Consider the following 11,709-nt stretch of genomic DNA (forward strand, 5'->3'; position numbering starts at 1 on the left):
AAACTAAGGGCAGTTAGTAATAATAGCTAAAGCCACTAGTCTGCAACCGGACAGATCTTTGTCTGTGCCTGAGCACAGGGGCCCAGAACCCATTGCGAGATCCGGGCCTCCCCCAGAACTTCAGGGCTGTTTGTGTGCTGCACTTGGTGCCTGGCGCCCTTCAGTGGGCAGGCTAGGCCCTGCGCCTCTGGGGGCAATTCCTGGGAGAAGCGGGGGGGAGGGAGCCCTAGCTATGGCTTGTATCTACCCCTGGCAGTGGTAGCCTCGGCTAAGGGGACTCCAGCCCCAGGCCTGGCTCGTTGCCGAACCGGGGAGAGGGGAGCAGCCGCCCCGCGGGACTAGCGAGGACCCGAAACTCAGCCCCACCTGCCAGCAGCACCCCAGCGTGGTGCGTCCCCCGTTCGGCCCAGGACAGGCAGTCCGGGGCGCCAGCCGCCGGGAAAACGAGCCCGGGTCTGGCGGCATCGGGCCTGGGCTGCAGCAGAAGGCGAGCTCCCCACCCCCTGCCTCCTCGCCGCTGCGCGCCCGGGGACAGCGGCCAAAACCGCCCCCTCACATGATCCCGCCGGCCCCTAATCCCCTCTACGCCTCCCCCGGCCGCTCAGTGCGAGGCTGAGGCCGGCGCGATGAAGGGAGGCTGGAGGAACCGGGCAAGAGGCGGCCGGGCAGCCTCCGTCCTGCTGCTCCTGGGGGCTCTGGCCGCCTTTCACCTGCCTCGCAGGGGCGCTGCCGCCCAGCGGCTCCGCAGGGACACAGGTAGGCCGGGGGCGCGGAGTGTCAGCCGGCTGCGTTCACACCTCGGGAGCGGCTCCGCTCCAAACCCCCGCCCCGTGCGCCAGGGGAGCCCGCCGGACAGGGGCTCGGGGATGGAGCGTGGGTGGGAAAAGCGCAGTAGCTACAGAAGTAGCCATCGCCTGGGCCGCTCGGTTTACTGGGGCTTTTCAGCTAATCAAGCCGTAATGCACACAGTGCCCAGGGGGAAGCGTTGGAAAGAGCTGGGACCTTTCTTGTCACACTAGCGTAGTTGCTAAGAAAGGCAAATGCGTTCAACTATTTCAGTATGGTCCTGAGTTTTCTCCCCTTCCTTCGCTGGCTGTTTTCCTCCGCGGCGGTTGGAAGGGAGCCGTTTATTTCTTTTGCCAGGATAACTTGAGCATGACCTGTATCTGATTGGAAAATGTTTAAGTTTAAGCAAACCTTCTGCGGCCATACGTGGCACCCACCCCAGTTTTTTGCCTTTCTGGAGGTCAAACAGAGTTGTACTGGAAACCTCGGGATACCTTAACATTGGTTGCACTATAAAGGGGTGTGTGTCAAAGGCTCATTAGGCAAAGGGTTGGAAACAAGTTTGGGTTGCTGGCTTTCCTTGGTGTAGGTTTCATAGTGTTGTGTGCAGGTAGGGTGACCAGATAGCAAATGTGAAAAATCGGGACAGGGTGAGGGAGTAATAGGAGCCTATATAAGAAAAAGACCCCAAAATTCGGACTGTCCCTATAAAATCAGGATAGCTGGTCACCCTACGGGCAGGAATGAAACATTGGCAATATCCCTATCCCCTTATGTGTATTGCAACAGTTCTCTGTCTGAGGCTTCCACCAATTAAGAACAAATCATTTAAAATAGGTTCATATGTTCCACCTACCCAGAATTCCATTGAAAACATCCTCAAAAGTTTTGTAGCTGGGGGAGAAGACAATATTTGATAATATGCACAAGACCTTTGTATTCTCTTTTCAGAAAATAAAACACAATGCATCCCCCCTCCCTCATCGGAATTTCCTGATGCATTTTTTACACAACAGGAGAGAGAAGATGGGGGGATCATTATCTATTTCATAATTATCCTTTACATGTTTATGGCTGTATCCATTGTGTGTGATGATTACTTCCTTCCTTCTCTAGAGAGCATTAGTGAATGTAAGTTATTTTTTAAGTCCTAGTAATCATTTCTGTAAAATTGAACCGCTATTGGCAAGATTATTCACTTTGCAGAGTTTGATAATATGAGTGCAACTTAGAAATGAGGGCAGAAAGTTCAACATTCAATATTTAGCTTAGTTGGGAAACAGTGTACAGACAGAGTGGGCTTAAGGCTGGTAAACTACAGAAGTGTAGGAGATTTAATACGGACAGCCAGGCTTAACACTAAAAAGAAAAATATTGTAAATAAAGTGATTAACTTTAAAGTGATTTAAAAAATGAAAGTACCAGATGTCCTAGACTAAGGTAGATAGCTTTTCCCAGGACACTGGTTCCTGCAGAAAAGTTTAACAAACACACACTAGTACCAATGGGATTCCTCTTGTATGTATCATGTTGATAAATTGGAGTGTTCAGAAAACAGCCACAGAATGATTTCTAATCCTTTAAACGTTACTTATAGTGAAAGAGTTAAGAAATTCAATATATTTAGTTTGATCAAATAGATGGTTACAGGGTGATTTACTAACAATTCAAGTATCTACATAGGGAACAATAATTTATAATACAGTGCTCTTCAATGTAACAAGCAAAGTGTAACAATATCTAATGGCTGGAAGCTGAAACTAGACCAATTCAGACTCTAAATAAAGGCGCACATTGTAATAGGGTAATTAACCATTGGAACAATTTACCGAGGGCTGTAGGGGAATCTCCATCACTAGAAGTTTTTAAATCTAGATTGGATTTTTTTCAAAAAGGTTTGCTCTAGTTCAAACAGGAATTAATTCAGGGAAGTCCTAAGGCTGGTGTTAGGCAGGTCAGGCTAGATGATCAACACTCTCTGCTGGCTTTATCATCCCACATGCAGCAGGACAGAAGGGCAACATGCACAGAGTGGCTTTCTCTCTAAGTGCCTATATTCTAAGATGCTGGGTGCATTAGCAATATCTTACTTAAAATCAGCTTAAGCAGTGGGGGGACAAAGGTGTTAGAATAATCAGGAATTTACCTAATAAATAACCTGACAATTTCCCAGAGCATAAGGACACAATGGTAAGAACAGTGGTGCCCTCTTCTACCAAACATATGTGCTAGTGGAAACAATGGGAGTTTTCCCATAAAAACTAGTGTAAACTTAGCCCTAAAGTTTCCTTCATCCCAATACAATGTGGTTTAAAACCAAAAACCGTTCATCTTTTAAGACAGACAATTGCTGGGTAAAATGCCCAGTCCTGAGTGGGCTGTTAACTTCGTGTTTTGTTATGCTTCAAGGGATCTTAAGCTGCTTAATTAAGGCCATGTCTACACTACCACTTATGTCAGCAAAACTTGTCATTCAGGGATGTGAAAAAAAACACCCCCGGAGGACATAAGTTTCACTCGCATAAGTGATAGTGTGCACAACACTATGTTGGTGGAACAGCTGTGCCACTGAAAGCTTAATAGTGTAGACATGGCCTAAGCCTTGCACAATATATCCATGAAGCAAGTAGTACTATACCCATTTTACAAATGGATTCAGCAAGTAAGTGAAGCAGGAACTAATGGTCAGTTGTTTTATGCTTCACTGAGTTGCTGATGCTTGACTTGAGTGTATTTTTCTCACAAAAGTAGATACAAACAAGTAACATCTAGAACATCAATGAATTTGGATTTAATCTGACAACTTTAAATTTTTCATCCACAAATAAAGGTCCCAATCCTACAAGTTTATAAATCTTGTGCACTTATATTAGAGCAAAAACTATTTCAACACTTAAACCTATGCACCCATCTTTAGAAAAGTTTATAAATGAAGTTCTTGATCAGTTGTCTTACTGACATTCAAAGGTCTCCAAGCATCTGTATTATAGCTTATTCTGTAACACAAATTAATTTTCTTCTGCTAAGAATGTTGATTTTGTGGTTCCCAGTAATGTAAGGAGCTACCGTACTTTTTACACATTAGTTGTAAGTAGTGTGTGTAGACTAGAGGTGTAACTTTTGTTTAATAGTAATTATTTTATTCCATCTTCAGCCCTTGGCCTCTCTCAGGATGTTGCTGGAGCAACTTTTATGGCAGCTGGTAGCTCTGCTCCTGAATTGGTCACTGCTTTTCTAGGTAAAACGAACAATTGTTTAACAATTCAGAATATATAATCGCCCCTTCTCCTAAAAAAACTGAACAGCGGAAATTAACTATGTTAAACACTATTTTGCTTACAGGGGTATTCGTGACAAAGGGAGACATTGGAATTAGCACCATCCTTGGATCTGCAATCTATAACCTTCTTGGTATCTGTGCAGCTTGTGGGTTGTTATCTAGCGTGGTACGTAAAACACTGATCTAATTCTGCTCTCTTTAGAGCCAAATAATTGTAACTTCCTATGGTTTACTGACAAAAGCCATAAAGCAAGTTTAGTATGATAATAGTTCAATTTATTACTCAGTAGCAAAACAGCATGTAATCAATCAGAAGATAACTCCCCAATAAGATTTTTTTTTTAAAAAAAAACACTAATTACTTTTGAGTTACTACATTTAAATCATTTCCTAAGAACCAAGTTAGTCACATATCAATACAGAAACATTAAGGCAGCATGTTCAGTACTTGGTGAAAGAACTACAACAGATTTGAAAAAGTAATTTGTGTCCTGCAGGTTTCGAGGCTGTCTTGTTGGCCACTGTTTAGAGACTGTTTGGCATATGCAATTAGTGCAGCAGCAGTCCTTGCAATGATATTTGACAGCAGAATTTACTGGTAAGTGCACAATTTGTGTTAAGTTCATGTTGACTGGAAATTAGTGTGTGTAAAAATAAATTTATTTTGTCACTTTTTCATCAAGCATTAACCTCAAGTATCCCAATCTGAAGTTAATTGTATTGTACATTCACAAATATGAATATCTTGTTGGCTTTAAGAATTGTATATTGAATTCAGTGTTCATGAAGGCTGTTACATTAACCATACTGTGGATTCCTGCTTATAAATCTCAACCAGCATAGGCTTCCTTGCACTGCACTTCAAACCTGTTCTGGTGTCCCCTCCCTTGCACAACCATTAGTCTTCATAGTCTGTTCCTTTAACCTCTTTTGTGCACCTGACTTGAGACAGTTGTCCACTATCAAATGGACAGAGTAACTCATATGTACTGCTGAACTATCCAATGGTAACTATTTTCAGTCAATATTGACCTCGATTGGATTTGAACCTAGGAGAGGCTTTAGTCTTTAATTACCAATTTCCTGAACCGTTCAGCCTCCGCTTTTCTTCTTTCCCACAGAAATTAGCCTGCAATATGCATGAGATCTGAATTTTTAGGTTTTTCTTTCACTGGGTAATGGAAGCACCTACCAACTGTCATTATTCCATGTTCATTATTAAATACATTGCACTCATTGGCATTTTTATCTTCAAAGACCATTAAAATCCTCAACATCCTTGTGAGCTGAGTTTACAAATAGTGGGCTCAGTTCTAATATAAAGGGACAACACTACTTAAGTCAATGGAGTTGCACCAGAAGATATTTGGACTAGTTTCTCTTTACAAATAAGTTCCTCTGTGTAGCCTTTAGCAGATTAGCTAAACCCAGGAATAGAACTCTGAAGTTCCTAGAGCTCAGACCATGCCTTCTGTTGATTAACATAATAGGATTCAATCTTGCAAATGTTTACTCATGAGTAGTTCTATAAGACTATAGAATACTTTCACAGATAAGTGTGTGTGGGACTGGGGGCTGTAGTCTATTAATCAAATTGCTGTAAAATAAGAAGAAACATTAGTCTCCATTATGGTATCTATACATAACGTGTCCCCTTGTAAATTAGAAATCTTTGATAATCTGCATTGGGGAAATATGTTTAATTGTTTCCACTTATTTTCCTTCTGCTGCCAAAGCCAATTAATTATCTCCTGAGTGGGCAGTCACTTAAGTATTACTAAGCTAAAACAGCTTTTTTAAAATCAATTTCTTTAAAAATAACTGAAGATAAAAATGAGTTGGATTTTTATGTAAAATCCAATTTTTATTCTAGGTATGAAGGTGCTTCCCTGCTGCTGATTTATGGGTTATATATTCTGGTGCTGTGTTTTGATATTAAAATCAATCAATATATTATGAAGAAGTTTAGTCCCTGCTGTACTTGTTTTGCAAAAGCTATGGAAGAAAACACTGAACAGCAGCCATTAATTGGCTGGAAGGAAGAATGTGAACCACTAATTTGTCGACAATCAAGAATCGATAGTGGAATTTTTCATGATGAATCAGACTACTCACAACTTTCTATAAGTTTACATGGGCTTGATGAAATTTCTGAAGGTATTAATACAGCCTCTACCAGTCTACGTGTGTCTCTAATTATGGGAACGGGGGTTGAGTAAATTGTAAGATTAATTTCAAATGGTTTAGACTAGGAAAGAACTCTAGTTGAGTTTAATACACTACTATTCCTTCTTGGAATCTGACCTTTAGCAAAATCAAAACACAGAGCTGGTTATATAAAGTTATCCACTGGAAGAATGCCAAAGCAGTCATTCATTTGAGCCACAGAAGAACTATGAATGATGAGTAGAGTAACTTTCCTTGAGATTCTTTGAAGTGCATATTTGAAACTTCTCAATGGCTCAGTTGATAAGTCTTTCATTTGATATAACTGCCACCTGCACTAACTGTGTGATACTGGTGTTCTGTGAAACGGGCAGTTTTATAGCCCCACAAAATGTGCTATAGTATGGATTTGACTAACGCTTCTGAGGCAGGAATTTAAAAAAGAAAGTGACTGCCTGATGTGACTAATCATCAGGTACCTATGGAAAAACTTCACTTATGGACCTAGTTACTCACTAAGAAAGCACCAAACAAACCCATTACAAAGAAGCTCAGGTTACTCAAGTAAGCAAAATAACTCAGGGGGCTTTTCCTAGTGACGAAAGAAAGGGAAAACTTGTTTGAGACTGTATTTTTGTATGCTTTTGCCCATCATTCTTACGAGTCAGGTTATCAGATTATACACAAACATAGCCTCATTACAGGGATAGTTTAAAATGGTTTACCTTTTAATCTCCAACAGATTCTCCAAGTGTCTTCACCATCCCTGAAGCAGATTTAAAAAGAATTTTCTGGGTGTTATCTCTTCCTATTATTACACTACTCTATTTGACCACACCAGACTGCAGAAGACAGTTTTGGAAAAACTGGTTCATGGTGACATTTTTCATGTCAGCTGTGTGGATTTCTGCATTTACATATGTCCTTGTATGGATGGTAACAATAGTGGGTATGTACTTTACTTGCTGCTATATCATGTCAACTGACTCAATCACTGAGGAATGAATGATTTTTCCCCATCTAGTTTCCTTTTCCACAACTGGGGAGGGTACTCTTCTGAAAAAGCTTAGCCTCAGATTGCATGTTCATAGTTGAAGTTCCTCTCCCACCCACTGCCCCATAAAAGTGGTTGACAAGATAATTCAGCTATTACTGCTTTGAAAAGGGCTAGTTCAGAGCTACCTGAAGACTGTATTGAGAAGTTTTCATAGTTAACTTCCTTTCTCCATCTGATATTTCCCTAGAAGAAGATTTTCTGAAAATTGACCTTGGCTGTACCATTGTGCTGCACCATCAGCCTTCCCAATCTAGGTGATGGGCATCTGCTCACGTGGCTATGTAACAATGAATGCATTTGAGAAAAAATATTTACAACCTCATTGCTCAAGTTGTTCAGAAAATTATGGATTTGTTCTACCTAACATTAAGATCTTAAACAGCATTACATGTATAGCATTATTTTAAACTGATTTACCAAGCAGGTATCAAAATTACCAAATTTATCTGCCAAGACTGGAGATAAAGGTTCAGTTCCTCTCATACAAGAGCAGTTATCACTTAACTTTAAACATCATTTCCTTGCAAGCATCAATTAGGAGGCAAAGATCAATAATGGTCATTTAAAGAAATGAATTTATGTTAGTACCTTTAGTGACAAGTAAAGGGACTTAACAAGTTTGCGGTTTGCCTATTTTGCTGTTCTGATGGGGAGGCTTGAATTGTGTGTGTGTGAGAGAGATTTAAACCTTTAAAATCATGTGTGTCTAGCAAACTCAGGGAAAACGAGAGTACTTTCTGGCAGTCTCATGAACTCACATCTGAAGTGAAGGGGCAGAAGTGTTAAGTCTCTAAGTCATCCTGTCTCCTCAGCGTTTTAGCAATTGGAGTTAAATAGGTGTAAAAGCAAAAAAAAGTTTCTGAATGCTGATTAAACTGTTTTCCCCCTTTCAATTGCTCAACTTTCAGTCACATGGCATAACTTGATTAGTTCTCCAGTCATAGCTTTCAGGGTAGACGTGAAATTTCAAATTTTAAGAACAAGCTGAAAACTGACAAGCCTTTCAAGCTTTACATCTCAAAAAGCAAAGGGGGGAGGAGTATGCAACCCTTGCATTTCTCCTTTGTAGCTCACTTTAAGTCTGCCTATGTAGTCTACTAATTCACATCCAAATTGGTTTTGAATTAATTCTAATTGAATATCTTAAATAAGGAAAAACAATCCTGCCAACAGAGGTTTGTGTAGTTTGATACAACCAAAATTAAACAACTAGCTGTCAAGTGGTCTAGTGTACTGATAGAGGTAATTCAGCCCCTACTACAGTCACTCATTGTTTATAAAACACATCCTACTCATAACTAGGTAAAAGCAGGTAAGTTAGTGTAGTGAGCTAGGAATCTTTGACAAGCTTTCCCATATTGCAGGCGAGAGGGATTGCTGATCTGCTAGTTAGAGCCATGACAATGTGAAAGTGGGTATGCCAAAGTTTTAAACAGGGTAGAGTGCTGGTCTACTTTGAAAAGTGATTAAAAGTGGTATTGGGAGGGAGTCTGTCTCTCACTGACTTCAAACTATGTTTGTTCTGTCTACAATATAAAGCTTTTGATAGCCCTGCATATTCAACCTGGGTTCTTTTCTTTTCATAAATCAGTTTTTGTAAAAGGTAATGCACTAACACTTATCCTGCCCCTGAACTTCAAAGGGTTTGTACAGGTTTAACATACTGGAACTTAATTCTGGTGCATACGAATAGAATCTAACAACAAAAATTGATAAATTCATGGAGGATAGGTCTATCAATGGCTATTAGCCAGGATGGGAAGGGATTGTGTCCCTAGCCTGTTTGCCAGAAGCTGGGAATGGGCGACAGGATGGATCACTTGATGATTACCTGTTCTGTTCATTCCCTTTGGGGCACCTGGTATCGGCCACTATCGGAAGACAGGATGCTGGGGCTAGATGGACCTTTGGTCTGACCCAGTATGGCCGGTCTTATGTTCAAATTCCCTATTAGTACATATTAGTCCCATCTTTACATAGTCACTTACCAGGCTAGATCTGCACTTGAACTATGAAGCTGATAAAACTATGTAGTGAGGAAAGAGATCAGACTCACTTCCGTTTAGGTTCCAATCTTACCTTCTAAGGCTAGAAGCTAGCACTTTGTGCCATAGGCTAAGAGATTCATGCTTCAGCTCCCCCTTGTCTTGCCCATTACTTTTTAGCCTTCTTGGTTTACAAGCTGACTTTCTTCCTACACTTATGCCTTAATCTTGGGAGGGAGGGTTTGGACCATTACAAATTCCAGATCAGAATCACTTTCAATCCCTTCCAACAGAGAAGCAGCTGTTTTAGATTCCCTATTTTTAAGTTTTGCCTCTAACTGACCTAAGCTGGTATCTGGAATGCAACTACAGTGCACCTAAGTTTACAATCCACTGAATAATTCAGTCTAACAAAACTGCTTATTACTGTTTGTCAAAACGCTTACTATTATGGATGAAAGGCCCACAACAAAAAAATTTAGAGGCAGACAATACACTTTTCAGTAAAGTGAATTAAATTATCCATTAAAAAACAAGTTAAGAGTTTAAACAGAGATCAAATCGTTCAAACTTTCTGCCCAAGTTTTATGAATACTGCATTAGGAGAAACAAATGACAACATCTGCTTGACAGTAAAATCAAAACTAAAGGCTGTTCAAGGTTAGCCCCAAAAGATAGAACTGCTTAACTTGGATTTGAATCTATCTTTAAATTTTAGTTAAGCAACTGAAGCAGAAAGATGAAGAGTAGGAGTTAATCCATTTTCAAAGTATTAATGGCTGCTAGCAGGGAAGAAAGTAGTGTACTGCTACTGAAGTTAATGTGAGAAAACTAGTATGTACCTGTGGGAAATGTAGGCTTCTAAATAAGTAGAAGGGTTGCAATTATATTTTACTTAGCATTTTGCTATGTATGACTAAGACTTGGAAAGTTGCATTTTTTGACAGAAGTGAAGTTTCACAGCAATGAATTTGGACAGTACAGTAGTAAGGACTATTTAAAGTCTTTTCATATGTCTTCCCAGGGAGTTCATGTGCTTTTTTCAAGAGTGAATGATTAAAGGGGTTACTGCTTCATGTGACTTCCAGAACTCATGTGATAAAATGCCCAAAGAACACAAGGGATTAGTCTATTTTCAGCAGTTCAAAAAAGTGTCACAATTGTCAGAAACCTCTAACTTTTACTGTATCTGCAGGAAGTCAGTAATAGCCTCCTACCTCTCGCTGAGTGGGCATATTTATTTTCAAACGGAAAACGAATTCCACATCATGTTACTGAAGGTGCTTGTTCCATTAGTAAAATAACCACTGGCTAGTAAAAAAGTTTAAACGAAATCAATGTCAAGCCTGTAAGATTTCAGTAAATAAAGTTAAGCTATCCTGAATTCTTACTGGCTCGCATGGATTCCTTTTAGAATTAGCATACAAATACCAATCCTTTCTTTCTCTGGTAAAAACATATGTAGCAGTGTCCTCGGACCAGACTTCACCTATGAAATGTGTTGTTACTTGTTTATTCACTACAGGTGATACGCTGGCAATTCCAGAGACAGTAATGGGTCTTACATTACTAGCAGCAGGGACAAGCATACCAGACACAGTTGCAAGCGTACTGGTGGCTAGGAAAGGTAAGAATTTCAGCATTCTTGCTCACTCCATTAAGAACTTGTTTTAGGAGCTAGGGCAGAGAGGTCTCAACACAGATATTTCTGAAAGGTTCACAGAGCAAGTCATAAAGCTGCTACTGTTTTGAGTGTCTAAAACAAAATTCATTAGTATTAAATACTGAAGTTCACCTAACGTCAATTGTAGCTTAGCCTTCTAAAATTTAAAGTTAAAAAAAAATATATCAAACATTTTAGGAAAAGTCTGATTCTTGTTGAACAAGAATTATGACTACTATAAAACTGCAAGTTTAATTGTGTTCCAACAGGATTAATTTTAGCCGGTGGTATATAGCTTACTTTATCAAGTGATCTCGATATAGATGCTCGTAGTTTAGGGAGATGCTTAGAAAATTCTTTCTACAGTGCAATAAAATTAAATGAACACTCGGTGTTTTTTGTTTTTCAGGAAAAGGAGATATGGCTATGTCTAACATTGTAGGATCCAATGTATTCGATATGCTGTGTTTGGGATTACCTTGGTTTATAAAAACTGCCTTCATAGATACATCAGCACCTGTGGAAGTGAATAGCAGTGGTTTGACTTACACAGCTATTTCTCTTATTTGTTCCATTATTTTTATTTTTCTGGCAGTTCACCTGAATGGTTGGAAGTTAGATAAAAAACTGGGAGCAATCTGTCTAGTAATGTACTTAGCATTTACTATACTGTCAATTTTATATGAACTTGGGATCATAGGGAACAATCCTGTAAAGGTCTGTGGTGGCTAGTTTTAGCCAGTGACTGTACTGAGGAAGACACAAAACAATG

At 39.9% G+C, this 11,709-nt stretch overlaps 1 protein-coding gene across 1 annotated transcript; it reads left to right on the forward strand.

The window, feature by feature from the left end:
- The first annotated feature begins 626 nt into the window (after positions 1 to 626).
- SLC24A5 (solute carrier family 24 member 5) lies at positions 627 to 11,669 on the forward strand. Its single transcript, XM_065412464.1, has 9 exons — positions 627 to 756; positions 1,738 to 1,917; positions 3,941 to 4,024; positions 4,129 to 4,232; positions 4,564 to 4,664; positions 5,940 to 6,223; positions 6,975 to 7,181; positions 10,800 to 10,901; positions 11,347 to 11,669. The coding sequence occupies exons 1-9, from the start codon at positions 627 to 629 to the stop codon at positions 11,667 to 11,669; spliced, it is 1,515 nt and encodes a 504-aa protein (XP_065268536.1).
- Positions 11,670 to 11,709: the final 40 nt, after the last annotated feature.

This window comes from Emys orbicularis, chromosome 10, assembly GCF_028017835.1.
Source record: "Emys orbicularis isolate rEmyOrb1 chromosome 10, rEmyOrb1.hap1, whole genome shotgun sequence".
Classification (NCBI taxonomy): Eukaryota; Metazoa; Chordata; order Testudines; family Emydidae; genus Emys; species Emys orbicularis.